Below are 27,085 nucleotides of genomic sequence, written 5' to 3'. Positions count from 1 at the left end.
ACCAAGCTTAGTTTCACAGCTCCATATGTTGGCTGATGCAGCCTGAAGGTGTAAGCAGCGATCACACTCGAAGTGCTGTAGCCGAGTCATGGTTCCAGTTACGCATGCCAGGATTACAAATGAAAAACCACTGAACTACATGTGAAACACAGAAATGCTTACGTATAAAATGGCTGAGCCTCTGAATTTCTTTTTTTTTTTGCAATGAAATGTAGTTTCTACTGGTCAATTAGAGCATAACAAACTTGCAGAACTAATGAAAAAAGATACATCATTCAAGTAAAGAGCTTCGAAGCAGGAAAGTTAAAGCACTTATGTAAACCATGGCTGATAAAGCATTTAAAAAAGCAGGCATCCTTATTTAGTTTACGTGAATTTTTTGTCTTGGCTACATGGGTTTTGCAAATATCCTATTCGCAAAATAATCGCATAATCTAGTCACACATAATCCAGTCAATCCTGGGTATATCATACTCGAAGGGTATCGTGAAATAGTTTGATACATTGATAATTCAAAATATTAAATATGCCTTATGCCTATCTGAAGCTTACCCAAGAATTCTGCAAGTTTCAGTTTCTCAAGATCGTGACAAGCAGGAGCCTACTAATTTGTTTCTACAAGGTTGCGTTGGAAGCACAAAATTTTACTTATTTAATTTTTTTTTATACACAAATGTTGCAAGTCACATATGCTGCAGAATGGTCTTTGACATACAGTAAAACCTCAGCAACTCAAAGCTGTAAAAACCAGATTCTTCGGCTTTCACCTCAAGCCTATGTGCTTCCACCCATGTGCCTATGTCACCATACCCATCACTCCCTGATGGCGACTATGTACAGTCGAACCCGGATATATCGAATTCGACGGGGACTGGAAAATAGTTTGATATAGCGAAAATTCGATATACAGATATAGGCCAAAAAAGCACTCGCAATCATAAAAAATTGTGGCTTACGAATTGGAACAGCCGCGAATCACATAGCATGTGCACACAATATAAAAGCGCTTTATTTCACGGAAAAAAAATCACTAATTTTGGGCTGCTTTTTCCTCTGGGAAATGAAGTTTAAAACACTAGTCTCAATCTTCTCGAGAGTGTCCAGGTGCGAGAGCCCAGTGCCTTCCATTTCGCCGCAACAGCGCCGAATCAGGCTGAACGCTGATGCCAGTTCAGTGGCTGTGCACGGACGCGTTTCTTCGAAAACACAGTTGCCCTCGTCGTCGCTGGAATCGCTGTCTTGAACGCCAGCTATTCTGGCCACAATGTCCTCATCAGAGAGGTCGGCTACCGCTTGAACTTCGCTGTCAGCGTTAATGAAGTCATCAACAGTAACTTCGGACGGGACGGCGCCGGGAAAATTGAACAAGTCGCGGAACGCGTCCTACAAGAACTCATCGTCATCTAAAGCTTCCGGACATTCATTTCCGGCCACTTCAAGGCCTGCCTTGCCGAAACAGTTGGCTACTGTGGCCTGCTTCACGTCACCCCCGCGCCGGTAATCATCTGGATCGCGCCGAGCAGGTCAATCTTGAGATCGGTTCCCATGCAGAAGTTTATGAGGAGCCGTTGAATAAGTCGCTTCCGATAGCCTACCTTGAATACCTTTATGATACCCTGGTCGAGGGGCTGCAGTCTTACTGTGGTGTTCGGCGGGAGAAACTTCAATTCAATGTGCTACAGCTTGCAAGTCGTTTGATGGGCCGAACAGTTGTCTACCAGAAGGCAAACTCGGCGGCCCGACTTGCCCAACTCAGCGTCCCAAGCCTGCAGCCATTCAACAAAAAGTTGACGTGTCATCCAGGCCTTCCTATTACAGCCGTAGCGGACAAGAAGCTGTTTACAGTTCTTGAAGCAGCGCGGTGACTTGCTCTTCCCGATCACGAATGGCCGTAGCTTGCACGAGCCATCCATGTTGGCTGTAAGCAGCACCGACACATGCACTTTGCTCATTTTACCGCCGTGGCATGAGGTTCCACGAAGAGCGAGCGTCTTATTCGGCAACATTTGCCAAAAGAGACCAGTTTCGTCTGCATTGAAGATTTCTGCAGGTGAAAACTTCTCAGTGATCTTTGGCCACTCCTCAGAAAGCCACTGCTGCATCTCCTGGCTGCTGACAGCCCCACTTTCACCTGAAATGGCCTTTCCTACAATGCCGTGGCGGTTTTTAAACCGTTGCCGCCATACAGTGCCACCGCAAAAGTTCTCTTCGCCAAGAGCTGTAGCAAACCATTTGGCCTTTTCGATTAACATCGGGCCATCCACAGGAATATTTTTTGCTCGGATTTCAAGAAACCACGTATAGAGTGCCTTCTCCACTTCGTCAAAAGCAGCAGGGCGCACATGACCCGCTCCCGAGCGACTTTCCTCACCTGTTTTAAGCTTGATGTCCTGCTTGTTTTTTAACAACGTACTTAAAGTACTCCGCGGAATGCCGAATGCGTCTAGCACGGAGGACTTCTTTTTTGCATTCTCGACACGCCGGATTACTTCAAGCTTTCTTGCAAAGTCCAGATTCTTCCTCTTTTTTATGTCCGCGGATGCCATAGCTCACCAGATGACCGCAATCACACACGCTACACACGGCACGTTGAAACAGAGGTACGCACAACAAAACGCGCGATGCGCAGATGGAGCAGTCCGAGCGAAGCCTGTTCGAGCGGCAGTCAACGGGGCTGCGAAGGAACAACAAAGGGAAAAGAAAGAAGAGAGCGGGGAGAAAGATCGGCGGTATATGCCGTCGAAGGCGCTGTGTTCGTTTTTTGAGCCCTCTCTGGCTCTCTTGTCTCCCCTGGCCCACGAGCGACCGTGCCGAACCCTCACTCTCTCTCTCTCCCTTTTCCCGGGAAGCGTGGCTTGGAAACGTCGTTGCACCTCCATGACGCGCACTCTCTTCACTGAGCTCCAATGCCCTTGCCCAATGCACACGCCGGCGGTAGAGGAGGAGCGAGAGAGCTAGCGCCGGTGGGGTGCAAGAACGGGGGAAGGGCTCTGCGTCTCCGTTGCTAGGCGACGGCCACGCATGCGCAGAGGAGAAGCCTGCTGACTGACTGTGGAAATGTTTTCCCCTGAGGACCGGACACGAATGTCTTTGGGAAAAGCGCACCTTCCAGGTGCGCGGCGTGGCGTTCGATATATCGAATGTCCGACGAAAATGGAATTCGATATACTACGCAATTGTCCTATACTTTTACATAGTATTTTCAAGGGGGTAATCTGTGTGTTCGATATAGCCAATAATTCGAATATGCGAGTTCGATATATCCGGGTTCGACTGTAGTAGCTCCACTTACTGATGTGATCCTCGCCTGCAAAGTCGTATATACTACACCATTGTAGCTCTTGCCAACAACACAACATTCCTTCCTGTTCTCAACTTCTCTAATTCCACGAAAGTTCTTCCTCAAGGGATCTCAGTAGCAGAGCTTTCTCCTTTAGAGGAATGGACAATTTCTGCTTCTGCCCCTGAAGCTAAGCCTGTGGCCTTACATTCCACAAATACGCCAATTAGGGCATTCCTGGACAAAATGAAATCTCCAGACCTATGACCTTCCCAAATCATGATTACAAAGATGGCGCCGAATAAAACAACACATGAAGAAAGGAGACATGAGACAAGCACGTCGGCGCCGTCTTTGTAATCATGCTTAACCAACTAGCCCTCCAGCACATGCTCAGTAACTTCCCAAATTGAAGCACGTCACTTTATTCTAGTGTCCTACCTTGATATCTTCTGATGTTGGGAATTGTCCTCTGGGCTGAGCACATGCTGTAACCCATTGTTTGACACTGGCAATGCCAGCCCTCTTCGCTGACACCCTTACCCTGTTCTCCCCTTCTGAATGCCAGGTTATACAAAAGGAGGTAAAGAAAATGCATGCCAAAGAGCATTGCTCCAGGTCTTAGGCATCACTTGTCATGCTTGTTAAAAAGGACACTATCTGGTGATTTTGCATCGATTATTGCCATTTCAATCAGATCACTAAGAAGGACGATCATGGCCTTCCACGAATTGATAATGCACTCGACTGTCTCCACAGTGCCAAATATTTCTCATCGCTCCAGTTCCGGTCTGGATAATGGCAAATTTCTGTCGATGACCACGACCATGAGAAGACTGTATTTATCACCCCTGACGGCCTCTATACCAATTTAAGGTCATGTCTTTTGGGTTGTGTAATGCTCCCGACACTTTCAAGTGCAGAGTGGAATCCTTTCTATGTAGTTTTAAATGGTTTGCCTGCCTTTGCTATGTGGACGATCTGATGATGTTCTTGCCCACGTTCAAAAGTCACCTCCCTCGCCTGTCAGCTACTTTTGATGTTTTTCACTGGGCTGGCCTCCAGCTCGACTCTTCTAAGTGACCCTTCGGGCATCGTCAGATAAAACTTCTCGGCCATCTTGTCGACGCTACCAGTGTACAATCAGGCCCTGACATAGTTTGTGCTGTCCGCGAGTTCCTGGTTCTATGTTCTTCTCAAGAGGTCTGCAGTTTTCTTGGGCTCTGTTCTTATTTCTGGTGCTTTGTCATCAACATTACGGACATCGCATGGCCACTCAGTGACCCCCTCAGAAAGAATGTTGCCTTTTCTTGGGGTGCAGAACAAGCATATGCTTTTACAGTGCTGATATCTGCCCTCATATCACCGCCTGTGTTGGCTCATTTTAACCCAGCCGCCAGAACGGAGCTTCACACCTACACAAGTGGCCATTGCATCGGTGCTATCCTCACTCAAATACAGAGTGGCACAAATTGTGTCATTGCGTACGCCAGCCGCCTTCTTTCTCCATCAGAACAGAATTATTCAATTAATGAATAGGAGTGCCTAGCTCTTGTTTGGACTATCGCGAACTTCCGGCTGTACCTATATGGTCATCCTTTAGCAATTGCTACAGATCACCATGCGCTCTGCTGGCTATGAACCCTTAAAAATCCCACAGGAAGGCTCAGCCGTTGGGCATTACAACTACAGGAGTACACATTCTTTGTAGTTTGCTTACCCTTCACCTCCCCCAAATGATGTTATGAGTGTTTAATTGGCAGTAGCTAGTTGGTTCTCGTAAAACTACACAGCACAAAATATAGGCTTACGCCTGGTTCAAGCGTTCAGTCACGGCCACATCTAACGTGTGGAGGAAAGTAACGTAAAAGTAATAGATTATATTTGAGTAATTGCTCAATTACATTTTAGGGAATTAGTCACTGCAATCAATTATATTTTTGAATGCAGTAATTGTAATTGTAATCGGTAACTTTTTTTTCTCGTAACTTGTACAGTCTGCTTGAAACTTCTAAAGAAGAAGAATCTACTTTATTTCCAACACACAAGTTGAGGGCCCCCCAGGCAAAAAGTTATCACAGAGAGCTTGACAGGACAGAAACACATCCATTTAAGACCTTATTTTAACAGAGAAAGAATTTACAAGTATTGAATAGAACAAATTATATTTAGTTCAGAACAGAGATCTACTGATCATTTCGTGTTGATAAGGCTGAGATATGGTCCCATGCAGCACTGCTAGTAACTCATCTGATGTGGCGGGCCTAAATGCCCACAAGCTTTCGACCAACTGGCAATGCTCAATGCTCGACCAACAGCGGCTGCTTTGCTGAGACTGCAGCCACCCCCGTACTCTACTGCTACCATCTCCCACTCTCTGTACCTTGGTTGAATGCTGTGCACTATCATGCCAAAATGAACAAAATGTCAGCAGCATGCATGGCTACTAGTACACACTACCTGGTGCAACTATGGCCACAATAAACTGCTGCATGAGTGCAAATGACTTCGTTTGAGTTAGATATCCTGCATTTATATTTTCGACAATCACTTGGCTTAGACGTTTCTTGAGCGTGCCAGAGTAGTGATGAAAGCCTCTGATTTCGTTCAATGTTCGTCACTGGATGACAGAGTAAATTAATTGATTTTGTCATTAAGAAGTGTGCACTCGCACCCAGCAATGACTATTGTGCGCAGTCATAGGACTGCAATGCCCCACTAGCATACTCACAAAATGCTGATAAGCGAAGTGACTGCCTTATCGATTTGGTGGAAGAATAAATTCAGAAATGCACTCTTTGTTCTTTTTAGCGGTTCATAACAGGCTGTTGCGTTGGCACCGGCTAACCTGAAAGTACCTACACCTCCAACCCCTCTGATAAGCAATGTTGGCCGTGGAGCACACATTGATTATAATGAAGTAATGGTTATCAATTATAATGCAATGATTTTGGCTTCCCTGGATCTTTGCTGTATGCTAAGGCTTTAGTGTAGATCACGAGAATGCCACTTGGCCTACCTTTCAAGCAAAGTGGTTAAACTGAGTTTGCCCTAGAAATGTTGCTATTAGTAGTGTGAATGCAATACACCTGCTTATGCTAATTATTTATTCTCTTACAAACCAGTGCTACTGTTACCGCTTGTTATGAGTGGCATGGCTTGGAAGTGTGAGTCAAAATAAGTATGCTCACCTGCAGCCCTGGCCAAAAGGCCAGCAAGGCATCCATGAAATTCCTTGAGTTAGTATTGGGCCGATGCATGTGCACATCAACAAGCATAGGGCCCTGGCTGATGTATTTCATCACAGCAGTGTAGTGCTACAATAAACAAAAGTATGGAGTGGGGTGTTTAGAGAAGTCAGTAAGAAAGCAGTGGGACATGGGAAAGCTTAAAGCAGAGCTTTATGAAAATATACATGAATCCTGTACATCACTCTATGAACCAGTACGATCTTCATGAAAAGCAGTATGACAAAGTAATGTGGTCAACTTCTTCCCCATTCATCAGCAGTGCTAAAAATATGTATTTCAGTCAGATTCATGTAGGAATTCTGCCAGAACCTGAGTGAATGCAGCTAACACAGTAGAACTTCATTAAAGCATATCTGACCAGGAGAATGGGAAGTACACATTAACTGGTAGTACAGCTCAAGCAAAAACCACAGAGTACACGTACTTACCTACAGAAGGCACAATGCGATGTAAATTAAGGAACAAATTGCCCATAAAAGTGCCCGTTTTGTTATTTTTGCACTAAGTTTTACTGTCTTGGTGGCCTTACCTGAACCAAATATAAAGAAATTATGCAGATCCCAAACACTAATAATTGATGTTATGTGAAGCATTTTGCAAGTAGCTGGCTGTCTAGCGTCGTTTGGGTTTCCGCAAAACGTTACCAGATGGACTACCTAACATGTTAGTGTAAGGCAAGCAATTGCACATGTTATGCGAGCGTGTGTCTGATAAAAGCAGCACGGTAATGGCAATAATATGACCGCAATGGTGATGGCATGCAAGTGATTTATTGTACACCAACGAAGAAATGTTATAGCCTGCCTTATTACTGCTTGGGTAAATCCTGAAGGCAATAAGTCACAATGTCTCAAAGTGCTAGCTTCTACTAAAGAAGAGTGATGGAAACTCGCATGCTTTTACTTTTATAAGCACCTGCTTACTACCTATGTGATGTGATACAGTCGAAGGACAGTGGTAAGGTTAACAGCGGAGCATTTAGTGAGAATGCGTTCACTCATGCATTTTATTCCTGTGCCTGTGGCCTAATAAAAATTGGTGCACATTGCCTCGATTTTTGAAGCAAGTTGTTGTTAATGCTATGTGACGCATGTGCTAATCATCTAAAAGCACTAGATACCATTGGCACAAGAGAAGAATGCATGTAGCGTGGCCCAATTGGCAGAGCATCAGACTGTTGTATTTGGAGACCTTGGCTGAAAACCCACCATTGCACACAATATATTTTCTATCAAAGAGGCCCGGAACTAGGCATGACAAGAACCTACATACATGCTGCAATGCGCCTGGTATGGGGCGAAAGATGCTTCATATTAAAACAATAGCAAGTATGTATTGGTTCTGCACAAATAAAATATAACCGTGCTTGCTACAATGCTACACTCCAGTGATACTAAAGACCACAAAATGTCAGGAAAAAAAACAACAATGCAAGTCTCCATGGAAAAAAGAAACTAAAGGAGCATAAGTTATATTCAGATGTTACACAAATATAGCAAACATTCGTTGATTTGATTATGGTTAATTAGATTTTTTGGTCCATCCGATACTGACCAAAAGTCCCGGCTGGCGCCCATACATTTTTATGGGACCAGACCTTTGTTCTCTCAATCCTGAAATTAGCCTTCGCCGAATAATTTGAACTTGGCAGCGCATCACACATATGCCCAGCTCCAATGGTGACCGTAGCGGTGACTCCAATAGTGGCAGCATCCGTCTTGGCAAGGCATAGGTTACAGTGAATGCCTTGAATACGCGTCATCTCCCATCAAAAACAGCTATTTTCGGCCTTCCTCAGGAAGTCTTTGAAGCGAAAACAGACCACAATGAATTAATACAGCCTTTGCCTGATTCATAATGTGTGCCTTTACTTCTAAGAGAATTTGAGGGCGGCGCAATATGATACGAAACCAAAACTGCATCGCGGCATCTTCAACAGCCAGCCTAGCCAGCGTCATTACCATTGCCATCCCAAGATGGCGACCATGGGTGGCGATAGAATGAGTTCATGCACAGCATGACGACGACAACATGCGGCTTTCATTCTGATTACGAAACCACATTCAAATGATGAGTTATTTTACATGTTAAGCTAGCGGCAACAAGTAGCGTCATGTGTTCCTGGTGTTCCGGAGAATCGTGCGTGTCACAGGACAAACTAGCAAAGTGGTTTGTCTGGGCATGGGCCACCATCCCGATTGAAATTGTTGCTAAGTTGTTTCATAAATGGAGAACATCAAATGTGCTATGGACCATATGGAGGACAACACGTTGTGGTTCTTCATAGACAGCGATAAAGTGCTGTTTGAGAGCTATGATGATGGACATTAAGTAAATAAAGTTTCATTCTGTGAAGGTAAAGTTTGTTACTTCGAGCTTTTTCCTGTTTCATTCTGTGAAGGTAAAGTTTGTTACTTCGAGTTTTTTCCTTTTAGCCATCTTTCTTGCTAAAAAATAGGGTGCACATTAGATTTCTACTTTGTTTTGGAGCCCTAATGTCATTTTTACGTTCATTTTCTGCTTTGAACCCTTATAGGGACCCTGAAACGATTTCGTACAAACACACTGAGTCGTTAGGGTAGGTCCTTCTGATGATTAATTGATGCATATAAGTGCTTCGCATAAAGCGTGTAATCTATTACAAGGTTTTAATAATGTACATCGCTGCCGATCGCAACACACTGCTTGGCTGAATATTAAGCCGCTCTTAACTATTTGACGTAAATTGCCCTAATGACGCTAGTAGGGCAAGCTATCCGACTGGCTGCCCAGGACGCGCCATTGATAATTTTTCCAACTTTATGGCGAACAAATGTTGTTCGTAATAGTTGGAATGTTAGTTAATTTGTTTCTATTGACACATGTACTTCTTTATCTTTATCAGGCGACCACTTCTCACCACCTAACAAATGTTATCGCACAGCGCAGGACGCGCCTGCATGTAAAAGAAGTTTCTGGACGGTTATCGATGGTTCCATCCACTGTCTTTCACCGCAACTTCTGTTATCTGATTGCATGTGTGCGCGACGCGAATAATGTGGAACTTTGTGGAAGGCACGCGGGTTTCAGCGGTTGCTCTGGAACATTTGACGACTGATCTATAAAAGCCGACACGCTTGACCCGCTGATCAGATTTTCGCCGATCGCCGACTGTGTTTGCCGCTGTCGCAGTTCTTTGAGTGTAGCCTAATTTTTAGGGCACAAGTTCGCCCAATAAAACGCTAGTTTCGTCTTTCTCAGTTTGGCTGCTTTCTTCACAGTCGCTACCACATGACACTATAAACAGAAAGTAACAGAAAGAGAATGCACAAGAAAAATTTCTCACTACATACGAGCACTTCTGGAACACAGCAAGCGTCGTCTGCTTGTGTTACAAGCAGATGTGTCTGCTTGTGTTTGCCTGTGTTGTGTCTGCTTGTGCTTCGCTTTGATGAGAGCTCCGCGGTCAGTGTCAGTCAGTCTTAGCGTGAGCACCATGATTCGCCTTTGTTGCGTTGTGGGCTGCAAATGTAACAACTGGCAATATGTCAAGCTGCAACATCGTGTCCCTCTGCAAGGCAGCAGACGAGTGGAGTGGCTGCAGCGCATCAGACTGCCGCTATCTGATCGGCGCCAGAATTTGTGCGTTTGCGGCCGTCACTCTACACCGGAAGATTACTAACGCAATAGCGTTTCGCGAGTCCGGTATTAGGGTAAATGCAAGTGTAAGGGGACAGGGACTGGCCGTTGGACCGTATCATTTCACGGGATGAGCAGAAGCGCTAACGTGAATGGTCTGCACAGTGCAGCCACCTGGTGGCACAGAGCTCAACCAAACACATTAGCAGTGACGAAGTGTATTCTTCTTTGCTGTTCGTGTAAATATTTTGCAGGAATGTAATCGTTAATACATTGTTTTTGTAAATGTATAAAATGCTTTACACTTGGTTAGAGCAATATTAGCTCTTAGTTTCGCTGGTTAAGCTTTGCACCAACGGGTGGCTGGACTGAGCAGACCGATCAGGCCGCTCACGTACGTCTATGCTAGAGTTTCTTCATCAGCTTGAGTTTATGCCTCCACCCATCTGTCGAAACGCCCAGCTTGCCGCCTGTGGCTACCAGAATACCAGACATGAATACCAGAATGCTCGCAACGCAAGCTGCTTCGATAGCTCTCGCTTGGGGTCGACTGCCAAGCAGCTGGCGGAGTTTGGAGAGGCTTCGCATGCTCGCTCCTAGAGAACCGGAAGTCGACGAGATGACGTACCATGAAGACGCAGAGCCAGTGAAGGCGGAGCTTAGCCCCGATCACTCGGCTAACGAGTTGAGGAGAAAATTCACGACTATGGAGGAGGATAACTTGTAATCAACCATAGCTCTCTTAATATGAGACCTTTCACACAAATTGTGGTGCGAATGATTAACTTTAGCTGTACCCTACGCATCTACAAAATTTGTCCGAACCGTTTCAGGGGCCCTTTAATATGACACGCTTCACACAAATTGTGGTGTGAATGATTAACTTTAGCTGTACCCTATGCGTCTACAAAATTTGTCTGAACCGTTTCAGGGGTCCTTTAAAATGTTGCTGTGCATTTGATTCAGGGACGTGCTAGAACTGGTGCAAACACTGCCAAATGAATTGGCAATGCTTTGATGTATTCTTTTTTTTTTTTGCTGCCTCGTTTAATTCGACCCGCCATATAAGTCAACGTATTTCATCGGTCCAGTCAGGGTCAAATTAACGGAAGTCAACTGTATAATGCATTTTTTTTTTTCAATGCGCAAGAGTGGCAAGCTGGGAGTTGCCACTGTGCATATTTTGCCGTCTTTCTTCTCCTGATTTAGGAAGCTGTTAGTACTGCATCAAAGTGGTTACGGCGCATTAATGGCAACCTTGACCAAGACGACCGGTGCTGTTTGTGCAGGTGTGTCAAACCAGCAGTCTTCGAAGTCGTGCAGGGCATCATCGCACAATCCATGAAAGTCTTTGTTGTGTTCGATTGTGTCGTGAGCATTTCTGAAGTGCTATTTGTTGAATAACCTTGATGGGTGTCACAGCGGACGATGCCATTCTTGCCGACAGTAACAAAGACGTCGGCACTCATGCTTTCACTTTATTTTGAGGTGGCAGTTCACAGTAATGATGAAAAAAGCCCAGCGGGCATCCACTTTTATACGTCACTTTCTGTTTCTTGTGGCATATCATTTCACGTTATATAGTGTAGCCCACCTATAACGATGAGTTGACTTCTGAGTATCAACTTATGCATTAGGGCTATGAGAAAAAAACACGTATATAACGATATCACTGCATATCGGATATAATGATCAAAATTCTGCCTTTGGGCAGCATTTTCCACCCAGAATAATCGAGAAATTTACTTTGTAAGTTCCCCTTAACCGAGACGGGGTGAAAAGTCTGCCTATGCGAGTTCGTATCTGCCACCACTACCGCACAGCGCGTCCTGCCAGTGCACCGATTGTGAAAGCCACGAAGAGCATCGCAAGTTAGCGCAGCATGCTGCAAGATGATGCCAGCTGCTTCACGTCTGTGTCACCGGCGAGCGTCCAGAGAAAAAACAAAACAAAACAAAACACCACCACCACCAACAACAACAAAACAAACCTAGAAGCGAATCGCGCCTGCGGAAATGTGGTGCGGAAGCAGCGGTAGGTGCCCCGACAGACCACAAAGCTGTGCCACTAGAGATTAAGCTGCAAATTTTGCAAGCCTCAAAGTACCAGCTCACGCAGTTGATGATATCGAAAATTCTGGAAACTGCAAGTGCTACGTTTATGAACGCTAGAACTGGTGACCATGCTGATGAACGAAAACGGCGGGATTTGTGCACCCGGCCGAAACCCCCATGTGTGAAACCAACACGGTAGCAGCCACTGACATTACCGAACTCTGGGAGCACGTTGCTACTGGCGATAAAATAGGTGGTGCTTTGATGGAGGAGTTTCTGAGTGCAGATAGCGATGCCTTGTCCTGTGAAGCGATATCCGATGGTGTGATTGTTGTAGCGACAGATGGCGGCGTTGTGCGACGGAGGCGACGAGATTGACAGTGGCCAGTCCTTGACACCGACCCCAATGTACACGGAAAGTGTATTGTCGTCGATAGAGTCACTCATTGGTTTCATATACACTAAATTATAGCTGCAAGTGTTCGCTCAGCTGCTGGACGCAATGCACACCGCGGTTGTGAACCTGAAACATCTGCGAAAGTAAGTGCAGATTTCTGACTATTTCAGCGCGCCTAACTCTAGACACGCTGTTTAGAGGTATAAATAAATGTTTCATTTTTCACAGCCTTCTTTCTATGTCAATTTTTTTATTGTAGGTGCAAAATTCAGTTTTGGAGCTACAAACATATGTTCGGCAGTTTTTAAAATTTTTTTTTACAGTAGTCCAGATACAGAGATGATCGGTTAAAATGATTGGATTTTTCGTTCTTCTTGACATCGTTATAAGTGGACTGCACTGTAATCGTGATATATTTTTGAAATTTTTCTGAAAGACCAAAAGTGCCCCCTTGCATTATATTTGTGGCCACATTATTTGTGCTCAAATATGGTATTTACAGCTTTTAGAATTACTGACATACTACCTTTAATGAACCTCATCATCTGCATTTCATTTGAAGCTGCTCTTGTGTGCATAATCACTACAGTACTACCTGTTTCTGTGCAATCTCACACTTGATATTACAAGTTTAGCGCTGTTAAATTATAAAAGCTTATATTGCAGTACAGTTGAACCCAGCTATATTGAATTCGCAAGAAAATGCCTATCAGTTCGATATAGAGCATAATTCAATATAAGCCTGCTAAATAATTCGATGTCATAAAAGCACATACCATATATAAAATCACTTTATTGATGAAACTAGCTAGGTTTTGCATGAAATAGTCCTGCATTTTCTTCTGCTTGGGTGATTTCGCTGCCTGCAATGCACGCACTATGGAGGACTACGGTGGTTGTGGAGCCGCTATAGATATCTTTCAGCATTTTTACATACGACTCGTCTACACCCTGATTCCATAATGCCTCCATGACTGCTGAGGTTTCTACTGAATCAAACGCTTTCTTGTAATCAATGAAAGCTATATATAAGGGTTGGTTATATTCCGCACATTTCTCTATCACCTGATTGATAGTGTGAACATGGTCTATTGTTTAGTAACCTTAAAATACCAAGTAGCACATACCAAATCAGTGGTTATGGCTACCCTTGGTCTTCATTTTACAATGCAATGTGTTGTGCAATGCTGGGCACTGGCTCTCGTGGTGCCAGGTCAAATGTGAATGGTAATTCATGGCTACAGAATTCGTTGGAATCGTAGCTGTCACTGTTTGACAGCTTCAAAGAGCTAGTGCAGCTGACCTTGTTACCTGAAGAAATTGTGCAAATGGCCCAGCGCAGTCACGAATCAGCTGAGCGTCTGTTCTTTGCCACTTTTGTTCTCTGTGCTGGAAAAACCGGCACACCTTGTGCATCTGCCATGCATGGCGTGCCATCGTTTACATCACATAAAGTAGTTCGCTCGACTAATTGGCCAGGTTTTGGTTTCGTTTTGCACTTTTTTGCTCATTTAAGATTACTTTCGAATTTGTGGAGAAATTCTACTACTGTCGGACACATGACTGGAGGGCCTCAGGAACATAAAATTGTCACTAGCCTGATATAGTCAAAAATCGCTGGAGTTGCCCTTTAAGGATGTAAAGGGAATTCCTTCTCTGTAGAGATGTAAAATCTTTGGTAACACTGGGTACAAGCAATCAAAAATGTTCCACTGTTTGCTGATTTATGCCCTGTATTTAAGCAGGCTATGCCTTCCGTGGCATCACTTTAAAGAGCCCCTCACGAGGCCCCATTGAAAATTTCAGTTATACACTACAAGCTGTGAAACGCCGTCTAAGGAGCATTTCACATTAAAAAAATTTGTCAAATTATACTTCATTATTGAAGGAGATAGAAGAAATTAACTGTCCTATTACTATGCCGCCAGAAGGCAAACGTTAGTGCCAATGGAGACTCTCTCCCTCTGCCTCTATATAGTAGCATTCCCAAGCGGTGTTCCTTTCCTGCCTTCTCTCATACCGGAGCCAAGGGACATGCTGCGGCGTTGAGCTCCGTCCCCATTTTTATTCTTCTCTTCCTTTTTTGTGGCATTGCGACTTCTGCATTGTATAATTACAGTCATGGTGAGTGATGAAACACGCACTGCAAAGAGGCATTTGTGTGTGTGACTGTGGCTTTTTAGCTCGGAGTGGGCGACTTCAAGAGTGAAGGTGCATGATGTTTGGTTTGAAATTATGGCTGTTTTTGTGGCGTGCAGCGCCGTAATACTTTGCAGACATGATCGTCAGCGCGACATGTATACACTATGTTTGTTTAAAATGGCCAGACCTGGTGAGGGGCCCTTTACCAGAATATATTGCATGAGGAATGCCAGAGCTTCTCCAGACCCCTATCTTTTCCCCAACAAACCCTACTTTCTAATGCTATCACTCTTCAGGAAGCGTAAAACACAATGTTGCCGTGGGTTTTTGTGTTTTGACCATTGTCAGGATGTATGATGGATAATGATGGCTCTGTGAAGTCTCACAAGAAATTGGCAACCAGGCCCACCTTTCTTTTTTTTACTTCTATTCTTCCGATGTTCACAATACTTGGTTGTGATCCCTCCAAACTCCCACATTTTGTTGTGGAACTGCAATATGCTTTCTGAAATTAGACTGCTTCAATAGGTTACCAGAGTTGAGCAGCTCAGTTTTATCTGAGGGACAACAATATCAACCAGCTTGCCACCTAAAAAAACATACAGAGGTTCATTGCTGTAATGAAGCGCTAAAAGGTTAAAGGTATGCATGTCTTCCATGTGTTTTCTCTTTTAACACTACCAGGGCATGTAGCTTATCACTCCCGTACTCTGCATCTTGATGCTGAAGGCATCATCTTCATGAGAGCCGACATCTTCTGTCTCTCCTTGCTTCTTTCCCAGTGCAGGGTCGTAAACTAGATGTTTGTCTTCTGGTTAATCTTTCTGCCTTTTGGATCTGATTTTTGTCTCTCTTGGGCCAGTTGGCACAGGTGCATGGCAAAAACAGTGCAGCCTCACACAGATGCAGAAAGAAAACACGCACCAGTGCTGGTATGTGTCCATGTGTGTCTTTCTGTCTATGTCCGTGTGAAGTTGCATCTGGTATCGCCATGAAGGCAACCTCAGCATTCAGTAAGTGGACTTTCATGGCTCTGTTAAAGAAAATGATCACTGGCTCCAGCAGAGCCATGCTGCAGTTGTACTGTATTTTTCCTCGTATAACCCGCCACCACGTACAACCACCACGTATAACATATAAATTACAACAGCCCAGGGAAAAAATAAAATTTGTCACGTATAACCTGCGAAAATTAACTGCTTACAACAACCCTAAAAACTCCTTGCAAAACATCTTTGTTCATGGATGCACGACTCGTCCACGTTGTATTTTTTTTTGTCACGAGTACAGTTTTGTGCCGCTCCTTTTATTATCTCTTTCAGAGACACGATAGCCCACGACCTCCAGCGAACCCTATGCACACAGCCGTTGACATGCTGGCTGACACATGGCCGTGTCACTAGCCTTGTGCACAGCACCCCTTTATTCTCAATTCTACACCCTTGCCACTAACACACCTTCGGTTGTTGCCGCACCCACCCACCTCACCCCCTCTCACCTTTAGAAGAACCCTACCTATATATGCTGTGCCAAGGAAAGCATATGTCACTTTGGAAAAGACAAGTCCCCAAGTCGAAACGTTGGCTCCTGCTTTTACCTTGTTCTCGTTTTGATTATCATTTTCCATCTCCTGCCTTTCCCGTGTTTTCCCTAAATGCAAAATGGCGATTCGTAAAGAGCAGAATGGGTGACCATGGAGGGGAGAGGGGAGCTTCAAAATGCAAGAGTGGGGAGAGGATGGGGTTTCCTAGGAGATAACGAAAAGGGTGCAGTTCACGGGTGCAAGTGAACAATGTATGCCTGACCCGAACTATGATCACATGTCGTCACCTTGTCATATCATTTTATATCCCCCCCTCCCCCCCGCCATATCTCCTTGTATATAACCGCGTTTTTTAACAGTATTAAACAGTTGGTAGTTTGCGCTACGTCCGTCCACGTCCTGTCCTTCACTTAATATCGTCTGTGTAAAAACTGAGCGCAATATAACCATTAAGTAAAGCCAGCCACAATTTCGCATGTATCTTCTGGGTGGTACGAATTAAGTAAAGCCAGCCACGATTTCGCATGCACTCTGCCCCCGCGGCTGATAGCGTCGCTCGCAGTGGGATGATGCTATCAGGAAAAGCGCCGGCAGCAGGGAGCAAATGCTTCATCCGCCTCTCACTTCAACGGGTCACCGATACTTGAGATTACGCAACCTTCAATACTAAATGCACGGTAAGACAGCTTACATGGTGCTACGCCATCTCGGCATGCCCACTCTTTGCACGCATGGTAGATTACCTCTAAAGCAGGGTGCGCGCCTGCATATGCGCTCAGTCGCGCTTACAGCCATCCGCAGCCATGGCCGAGACACATGCCAGAAATTGAGATGTGCGCCAACTTACCCCCTACTTTGCCCCTCCCCACGCCCCTTCACGTACGCTTGATAGCGTTACCAGGAGCTCACTCCCCTCCACCTCTTTCCCTTTGCTCCCGTGGGAAGGCGGTACTCGTGAAGCCACCCTCTTTCATGTCTCACCCTTGTACAGTTTCACTCGCACCTAAGGCACGCAGTGTGCAGGGTGCAATAGGATCTTATCGCATTTGGACTTTATATGGAACATGATGCGGCTCCACTTTGGTCGTCACTCTTGTCGCGCAGGGCACGATTTAAGAGGTGCGTTTGCAAGCAGCCACTTGTAATTCAATCATTTGAACATCTGCATCTGTGGAAGTTTCCGTTTATTGTCTCAGCATTCCTTTGTGGCGGCAGTGAAATTTCGTTATGTTGAAGTCGCATACAAACACATTTTGTTATATTGAGGTTCTAAATACATGGTGTTTTTGGACAAGAGGTTAAGAAAAGTTAAATACTTCATTATATCGAGGTTTAATCAACTTTTTTTACAAACCATGATTTTTTTCTTCGTGCTAGTTCAAGCTGTCGAACGACATCTAACTTTGAAGAACTGACACCAAGGTCTACTAAGCCACATGACACGCCTGAAAAAATCTGATTTTAAACATGTGCACGAAGCAATGTGCTAAAATTGCAAAAATAAAATCATTATTCTCACACAAATGTGCTGCATCAACCATTTCTCCTTTTTTGCACGCTTTTTTCTTTGTCTTACGGTGCATGTGAACTACAGCGGCATATATTATAAAAAAGACGCATCCGGCTTCACGCGTACTTGCCATCTCCGAGAAGCAGGCAAGCTTCCACTGAGTTAATCGCGACAGGGGCGATGTCATACCTGCGGAAGAGCCTAGCAGACAAAACTTACGCTTTGAGTGAACTTTGTGTGCATGCGCTACTCTTGCTGATCTTGTCGCTTTGCGCCGTCAGAAGGTACTGACCAGCTGGCTACTTGACGCTCATGCAGTACTGTTAAAGAATCTGTTGACTGTACATGTGTCTCATGGGCAGAATGTGGGTAGCATCAGCAGCAGAATTGCAACTATTTTCATAACCCTTTTTGTCACTGACATGCTGCAGAGAATACACAAGAAAAAAATGAAAGAAAAAAAGGAAAGACAGTCAATGTGATTTACCTTGTTAAACCTCTCTAGATAGAGGTCATCTCCAAGAAGTATGTATGCTTTGAGGCAATACTCATAGTAGGAGTCAATGCCGGCCCCGACGCCACTGTCTGCAAAATAAGCCATGCCAGAGAAGTTGGAATGAGTACATTTGTGAATATATATATAAAGCGTGCTCAGGCAGTTGAAGAAGAAGAAAAGACAGAATCTGTAGTAAGGAGACTAGGGGGGCAGAGGAGAAAAAACAAGTTAGCAATGGCGACGTGAAGAGTACTGCAGGCTTGTTACATAATTTGGTGTAGCCAACGACAGGAACCAATATGTGGGCAACTTTTTTTGTGGAGAACTGCAGCAACTCTGTGGTATTCAAGAAATATCAAGTCAAGGACGAAGACGCCATTAACCTTCCCGAACACATCACAGGTGAACTTCTGAATCTCATTCTGGATGAAGCCTCAGTGTCTACAGAGGAACTTTTGGAGCAACATTCAGTGAAAGTAAATATTCCACTGCATTGAATGTTCAACAAGCTGGTGTTGAAACAGCTAGAAAAAAACCTTTCATGCTCTGGCAAGCTTCATCTGACGAGCTACCGACAGTTCTTCGAGCAATATCAATTCAACAACAGCAAATTTCGCAGAAAAACTCTATTATTGAGACTTTGGCTACTGCTTTAACCAAGTAGGCAAACCATCCATCACAAATAGTACGTCCTGAAACGTTCGACGGCTCATCGGATAGTCTAGAAGGGTGGATAACTTTCTATGAACAAGCTGCGAAGAACAATGGATGGCTGTCTGATGAAGATTTAGTGATCAACATGTGACCATTCTTTAGCGGGATAGCAAGAAAGTGGCAGGAGTGGCGACTTTCACAAGAGCCTGAATATTGGTTTAAATAGAAGGAGAGCTTTCTTCCGACTTTCAGCAAGAATCCAGTTGACCAGTGGCATGAGGCACTATTCTACCATTTCAAGTCCAGCACACCACTCGAGTATTTTCTGGAAAAAAATAGACTTTTTTGCCTCGCTGAACCGGGAATGTCGCTGTCATCGCTTCTCGCATTTACCATCCACGGCTTACCTAGAGATTTCCAACGACAGGTTCTAGCAAAAGGCCCAAAAATGCTCGAAGCACTCTTATCGCTCCTGAAGCTATTTCCGCATTCCTGGACTGAGCGAAGCTACAAGACTAGACAAGACTTTTCAGGGACGCCAAGCATCAATTGCTTGGATAAAAACTGTTCGTCAATGTTAGAAGGTGTCAGGTCTAACTTTGGCGCGAGCATCGCAGGGCCTATAACTCCCGTACAGAAACCCGCAGAGTTAAAAGATGAAGAGCAAGAAGCAGAGGAAAATTCTAAAGATGTCTCTACAGCAAATGAGACCATTCAACTTGTGTCATCAAGTTTATTGCATAATATAAAACTCAAAGTGGATGGTGAGATAATGCAAGCTCTTGTAGACAGTGCAGCTTTGGTTTCAATTATAGAAAGAAGCAGAGCCCAAGCAGAGAATATATTTACAAGAAAAAAAGTCGTTGTGCGATGCTATGATGAGCATGAGAAGGAACACTATGAATGTGTGTGCCTGAAGCTTAAGTACCACTCACAAACTGCAGAAATACTGGCACTGGTTTACAGAAGGCATTGAGTATCACTTTCTACTCTCCTGTCCAGATATGAAATTGCTCAAGCTTAACATACACTGGGATGACACAGTGTCTGTAAGCCAAGATTGGCACGAGCCGCAACCTGTTAGAAAAGGGAAAGAAATTTGCATTGTGAAGGAAAGAGATCAAATTCCTATAATATATCCTGAATTATACTGCTGCAGAGGCTATCCTCCAGGTACTACAAAGTTTGAAGTTTTGTTTAAATTACATGACAGAACTGTAGTACAGAAGAAACCTTACAACCTCACCTGAGAAAAGAAAGCATGGCTGAAAGAAGAGCTTGCAAAGATGTTAGACGCAGGTGTTATCTGTCCGTCTGTATCACCATATGCATAGCTAATAACCATAGCACCCAAAGAAGATGGAAGCCTACGACTGCATGGACTACAGAGCAATTAACAACCAGAAACAGCTCATTCCGTTCCCGATGCCAAGAATAGATGGAATTATTGATGACACAGATGGATGTACTTGGTTTTCTAAGATAGACCTTTGTAAAGGCTTTTGGCAAGTACCATTTCAAGAGAATACAAAGCAGTATACGGCGTTCATAACTCCATTTGACATCTACGAATACAACAACCTCCACTTCGGATGAAATTGGGCCCTGGTTTCAGCTGGTTTCAGCTGGAAACCAGTTGGTGCAGCTGGTTTCAGAAAATGATGAATATGGTTCTGGATCCGCTCATTGGCCACTTCTGCAATGTCTACATAGGCAATATTATTGTGTATTCTAAAAGTGAGCGTCTCCATGAACAATACCTGGCATATGTCTTCGCAGCTTTGTCGAAAGCCAAGCTAAAGGTGAATTTTAAGAAGAGTGAATTTTTCAAGAACAAGGCAACTTTTTTGGGCAGAGTACTGGATGGCACTAGAAAGAACACAAAGGAAGAACCGGTGGCACGTATTGCAAAACTCGTGAAACCTTTTCATGTTCACTCACTACGCATGTTCTTGGGTTTGACAGGATATTTTAGAGCATTTATCTAAGACTATGCTCTCAAAACTAGGTGTCTGACTAGACTAACACAAAAAGATGTACCATTCTGTTAGACGGGTGACTGCGAGGTAGCCTACTAAGAGCTGGTATGAATTATCTCGTCTGATCCAGTCCTCAGACTTCCGGACTTTGCTCTACCATTTGAGCTCAATACAGATGCCTTGCACTACGGAACAGGTGCGATACTATACCAGTGAGACACAAGTCAGCCGAACAATCGCCAACTAAGAGTAATTGGCTACCGTAGCTACATATTTAACAAAGCGGAGGTGAACCACACGACAACAGAGAAAGAAGCTCTAGCCATTTTAAAGGCAATTCAGTACTTCCGTTCCTACCTGGAAGATACCAGATTCAAGTTGTACACACATCATGAGGTGCTCACCCACCTTTTGAAAATGGCAGAGCCGAAAGGAAAAGTCGCACGGTGGGTCAGCGAGCTTCAACAGTTCGACTCTGAAGTGAATCATTGTCCAGGAGCTTCTATGAAAGATGCGGACGTCATGTCTAGATTGGGCATAATCATTGATGTGCAACACGAAGCAATAGGTGCCACCAAAATTTAGGAAGGAACTGAACCTTTACAATAGACAAAGAAAGACAGGCAAAATTGCAATGCCTCCTACACTGGTTCCGAAAATTCTGGACCTTTACCACAATAGGTGGTCATGATGGTTTTTGGTGGACCTACATGAAACTGACGAAAAGGTTCACATGGCCCCGCACGAAAGAAGGCATGAAAGGATACGTACAGTCATGTCCCAAATGCCAGGTGAATAAAGTAAAGTTTAAACAACCAACTCAACAGATGACACTACCAAAGCACTCGAGCATGCCATTTCAAGTTATTCACATGGACTTCGTTGAACTCCCCAAAAAATCTGTAGGTGTGAAGAAAACGTACGCATTGCTGCTGTATGTGGATGAGTGCACCCGGATGGTGGCAGCCAAACCGGAGAAGAGGACGCCAACAGTGTGATTTCCTTTCTAAGCTGAAAGATGTTTGACAACGTCAAAGCCTTAGTGTCAAACAATGGACCTGCCTTTCGGAGCCGTCAACTTAAAGAATGGGCCAAGCGACGTGGAGTTACGTTCAGGTTCACAGTACCGTATCACCCAGCAGCTAATAGGCTAGCTGAGCGAGCTATTCATGACATCAAACAGTACATAAATATGTAGTCAAGACTTTCCAGGTGGATGGAAGTGCTACCTTGAAGCGGCAGTAGCTCATCATAAGCGCTCCTATACAACAGCTCTGGGATGCACACTGCTTTTTGCTGCTACTGGGAATCCAACCTATTTACAAGGCGACACATCCCTAGGAATTCAAGCAGTGCTGCAACTGACAGAAGAAAGAAGAAACGAAGAGAGCAAAGTACTGTGAAAGAATGAAAAGGAACTTTGACAAAAAACAAAACACACTGATACCAAGAATAGAGATTGGAGACTTCGTGCTAGTGCGAAAAGGGCTGTTGAACTCGTGCTCAAATCACCGAGGGCCATTCTCCGCTGTCACAACAGCAAGCCAACAAGGAATCTTAAGACTGTCTGGTATGTAGGCCCCAATGGGACTGTTGAATTAGCCTCTATAGCAAACTTTTTTAAATACCATCCCAGGAGGGATGAAAACAAGGGTGGGGGGAGTGCAGCGTGCTCAAGCAGTTGAAGAAGAAAATACAGAATCCGTACTAAGGGGGCTGGGGGGGGGGCAGAGGAGCATAAACAAGAAGTTAGCAATGGCGACATGAAAGGTACTCTGTCTGCTTATTATGTGCGGGCTTCTTACAATATCCAAAAAAATATGTTAAACAATTTCTACAACGAGTGCTGAAGTCTCATAAAATGTAAAAGGGGATGCCCATTGAGACAGTAGGCCAGTCCCAGTAGGTGGCAGTTACCACGGCCTCCAAGGATAATCACACGTCTCTACCAAACTCACTGTTGCCTCATTTTCACTAAACAGACCATGCATTGCTGTGAAGAGGCAGCAGACTGCACTGTTGTCGTAACTTGCCATGGAAGCAGTACCATCTCTGCTCACCTCTGCGTATCCAGTCACCATTGTGAATATTAAGGACAGTGCCCATGAGATCACTTGACCGGTGGCGCTGCTGCCACAAGTAGTCCATGGCAGCTCGTGCCTTTGCCTGCACATGTCATGAATGCAACACGCTAGAAACACAATATGAAGCATCTTTGAGAATGACAGAGCATGTCACATGTTCCCAGCACAAAGTTGTAAAACAGGATATACTTCATAAAATGTAAATAACAGTGACTAGCCCAGGAGCTATATTAGTTGAGGAGCAACATGAAATGGCCCACGCAGACAACTGTAAACTAAAATAAAGTGGCTCAGCTTGTGACATATCGATGGATGGCCACATGGATAAATGGGATGGTCACATTAATGGCACACAGATGACAAATGAACCAACGGATCTCACATCGTCATATCCATTGGTTCATGTGTCATCATCTGGAGCATGGAACTAAAGAAAAAGCTCAATTTTGTAGCAGTTTCAGCTGTGAAGCTCGAATTCAGGGGCAATTTGTGACAGCCCACATGGGGAAGTATACACTGGACATTTTTCTTCTGAGGAGGATACATTATCAGTGATGAAATTTGGTTTTATCGCAGGTCCTAGACTCTGAAAACTATTGTGATTGAGGGTACACGTTGAAAAAGACATGGACCAAACCTTAACTAATCATTTATGACTTGCCATATGTCGCACAAGAGGTGCTTAGAAGCGCAAACATTATGACTGTGTTTCGCAAGCTAGAAGATTGCTGGCTGTTGCTGTTCAGCAATACATCATCAGCACTAACTGCCAGTGGCAATTGAGTCCGAGACTTCCCACATGCAAAGGATTACAGCGAGCAGCAGATTAACTAAAATAGCATAATGGTTTGCAGTTGTCGAGTGATAACTGGCAGTGAATGTTGAATCCCCCTAGTCTGGCCACTGGCTACTGCAATCACTGCACTACTGGTCTCTGCTATCATCTTCAGTCTTCAGCATACATACCACATTCTAATTTAGCATGCACTATAATATAGCATGACGCATGTACATGGCATATGAAGTACCGTATTTACTCGCATAATGATCACTTTTTGTCAAAAAAATTGACGCAAATTCAGAGGTGCGATCATTACGCGGGTTAAATTTCCCACGAAAAGCAACATTTTCTTTTTTCATCCCGCATTTGCTGCGGGATGACCAGCAGGCGGCTGCTGCTGTCAGCGCAGGACACCAAAACAAAAATGGCGGCCGAAGGAGCAAGCCGAACGCGATTATTTTTTTTCTCGTGAGTACATAACGCGCATTGAAACAGTTTCTTCCGTATCAGTAATGAATATCACCGTTAATATCGGCAAGTCCACTTTCAGGGGACAGAAACAGAGATGGGCGCGCTTAGCTGCTAGTGACATAAAAACACATGGTGAGCATGCTGCAAAAACTGCGGCATTTGTTTTCACTGCTATCGTAATATGGCACGTTTCCGCTAAGGGTGAGCGAATATCTTAGCTGCATTACAAGCGTCGACGTATGAATAGGGTACACTTTTAATGTATCGGTGTAAACGTGGCCACTATCGTTGCCGATTGCGATTTATTGCGTGCCCACGAGTGCAGATGAGAAGAATCGAAAGACGCCCTTTATGTTGTTGTTGTTGACCAAAAACCATTATGAAGCCTACACATAATAAAGCCGAGGCAAGTTTGGCTGTAGCTTTTTTTTTCATGGAAGTGCGGAAAGTGATGAAAGGAATGAAATGGGGCATCTGCTTAAGAATGTTGGGTGCGTGCAGACCACTTGGTATGTCTTCAAGAGTCATTTGCGTAGCATTCCACAGATGGTAAGAGTGATCATCATTAGCTAGACTTGGCACACGACATATTGCTGCGACAAGTGCAGGGTGCGATCATTACACGGGAAAGAAAAAAAATTGAATTTTGACGACAAAATTCAGGGGTGCGATCATCGTGCGAGTACGATCATTATGCGAATAAATACGGTAATATGGTCACAGCACCCAATGTCCTGTTGGTGCAGTTTATTAAGTGCCATTCTCAGAATCAAAAAGACGAAAATTCAATCCCAGCATGCACACCTTTTTTTGTTATTTATGTATTCATTTATAATTACACTTACCTCTGCAATGCCAGGATCGTTTTGCCTTAACCGCCCCCCTCCCCCCTACAAACACTTATTAATACTTTCTTTAATATACAAGGTACTGCCCGATATAATAGGATGAGTGAAGTGAGCTCCTGCCGACCCAGACAGTTATTGTGGAAAAGCAAGCATTTATAAATTCTCATATGCAACATGCACACAGGTGCTTTACAAGAACCACATACAGGCTGTAGCCTCTGAAAGCAGAAACTGCCTTGCATTCCCTGAACCTGCAACACGACAGCTGCCGCAATCAACAGCACTTATAGGGGCACATGACCTTATAAGGTGCACTGAACCGCATTTACAAGTAAATGAGTAAGGTAAGCACAAGCAGCCTTTTCAAGGCAGGCATTGCCTTTACCTCAAAAACAGGTTCTCCAGTGAGCCTGCTCAGGGCAGCAAACTCTAGAATCATTGTGCCAGCACACGCTGTGCATGTCTCATGCACCTGTCCCAGCTTGGGTGACTTCAGGCCTAACCGTAAATTTATCTGTAAAAGGAAGAAGAAAAAAAAAGAAGAGAAATATATTGTAACAAGATAATGAAATTGATCAGCTTGCACACATCTTAAAGTATAAGTCCATGAAAAAAAAATAAGACAAATGGAAGAAAGAGCATGACGAGAAATGGAATTACATTTAGGAAAACACCAGTTTTGACTATGTCTATTCATTCCATCTCCTTTTTCAGTGAAATACAACATGTAACATACTCTGGTTCAAATGGTTCCAGAACCACTAAGACAGAAAATAAACTACAGTGCACAACAATAATCTGAACTGGAATTACTGAGAAAGGTGGCCCTTGAGTGCGTAAGAACAATTGACATCTTTATTTTCTTTTACATATGCTGTTGAAAAATTAAGGCCTCAAATCCTCATCTATAAAACTGTGTTTACAAGAAACCCCTGAGATTCTCTGAATATTTTGTTCTATCAGCATAAATAAAAATGTGAAAAAAAAAAAGAAACTACGAGAATGCGTTTGTGCATTTAAATGCTTGTCAATATAGGCAACACTAGTGATTTATTAGTGGATGCAGAGTTCTGAGGCTGTGTTATGTTTAGTGGCTGGCTACACTGCATTGCCACATTGCACACAAAACACGTGAGGTTTCCTATTTGTTTCTTTCTTATTTTGTTTTAATTTATGTTAACATTTATCAGTTTAATGCTTTGTAAGCACAAATAGCCAAAATCAAGTGTTACGCGAAAAATGTTTAAAGAAGGGATAGGTTGCAAGAGAAACCTGAAAAAGGCAAAATGTTTAGATTTGTTTTGCAGAAATTCCTAGAATTGAATCCCAAAGCAGCTCAACATTTTGGCTAGAATAATGTAATGATTATTAGAGAGGAGGAAGCCCTGCAAGCACCGTTTTTATTCTCTTCTGTTGCCTCTCCCATGCCCCTACAGATGTGAAGTCATGGACATGGCGCAGACACCTAAAGCCCTCTGAATCCTGAACATGACGACATGAAACCACCATTCACAACTGGAGCTATCAAGAAAATGGCTCCAGGTTGCATGGCCCAATTTTGGAGTCTATGCAATACTGGGCTGACCCAGATCAATTTTCATTGCTAAATCACGATGCACAGTAATGTTATGTGGTGCTGTTGATGTACATAAACCATTTTGTGATGCTTTTGGATGTGTTCAGACTGCTCTGAATTGCTTTCTGCATCTATTTGGTGCTGGAACAGGCTCTCTTTTCTAAGGTGCATGGATGAATCTCGTAGTAACTGCAATAATAATATTACAATTACATATAAACTCGCAAGGTGATCCTCCCGTAATTGTCACCAACATTGGCTCCACCAATAAACTCATGGTCAGGTAGTCTAAAGGACTGCTTGCTATCACCACATGCATCATCACATACACTGATGCTGCTCCTGCTTCTCTGGCTATCAAACTGCAAGTTATCCTCAGTTACTTTAACTCTGTGATGCAG

At 44.0% G+C, this 27,085-nt stretch overlaps 1 protein-coding gene and 1 long non-coding RNA gene across 2 annotated transcripts in view; one reads left to right on the top strand and one right to left on the bottom strand.

Moving 5' to 3' along the window:
* The window catches only part of Edem2 (ER degradation enhancer, mannosidase alpha-like 2), a 99,159-nt gene that overhangs the window by 54,344 nt on the left and 17,730 nt on the right, over positions 1–27,085 (bottom strand). Inside the window, exons 7-10 of the mRNA XM_050196388.3 lie at positions 25,494–25,622; positions 22,985–23,090; positions 18,283–18,380; positions 6,472–6,597 (exon numbers count right to left, since the gene is read on the bottom strand). Of these exons, the coding sequence (XP_050052345.2) occupies positions 6,472–6,597; positions 18,283–18,380; positions 22,985–23,090; positions 25,494–25,622 (459 nt within the window). The remainder of the gene's footprint in view (positions 1–6,471; positions 6,598–18,282; positions 18,381–22,984; positions 23,091–25,493; positions 25,623–27,085) is intronic.
* LOC129380909 (uncharacterized) lies at positions 25,628–26,778 on the top strand. The gene is made up of 2 exons (XR_011895785.1): positions 25,628–25,944; positions 26,545–26,778. It is a non-coding gene; the product is annotated as an uncharacterized lncRNA (long non-coding RNA).

This window comes from Dermacentor andersoni, chromosome 1, assembly GCF_023375885.2.
Source record: "Dermacentor andersoni chromosome 1, qqDerAnde1_hic_scaffold, whole genome shotgun sequence".
Taxonomy (NCBI): domain Eukaryota; kingdom Metazoa; phylum Arthropoda; class Arachnida; order Ixodida; family Ixodidae; genus Dermacentor; species Dermacentor andersoni.
This window is presented reverse-complemented; position numbering and strand designations above follow the sequence as displayed.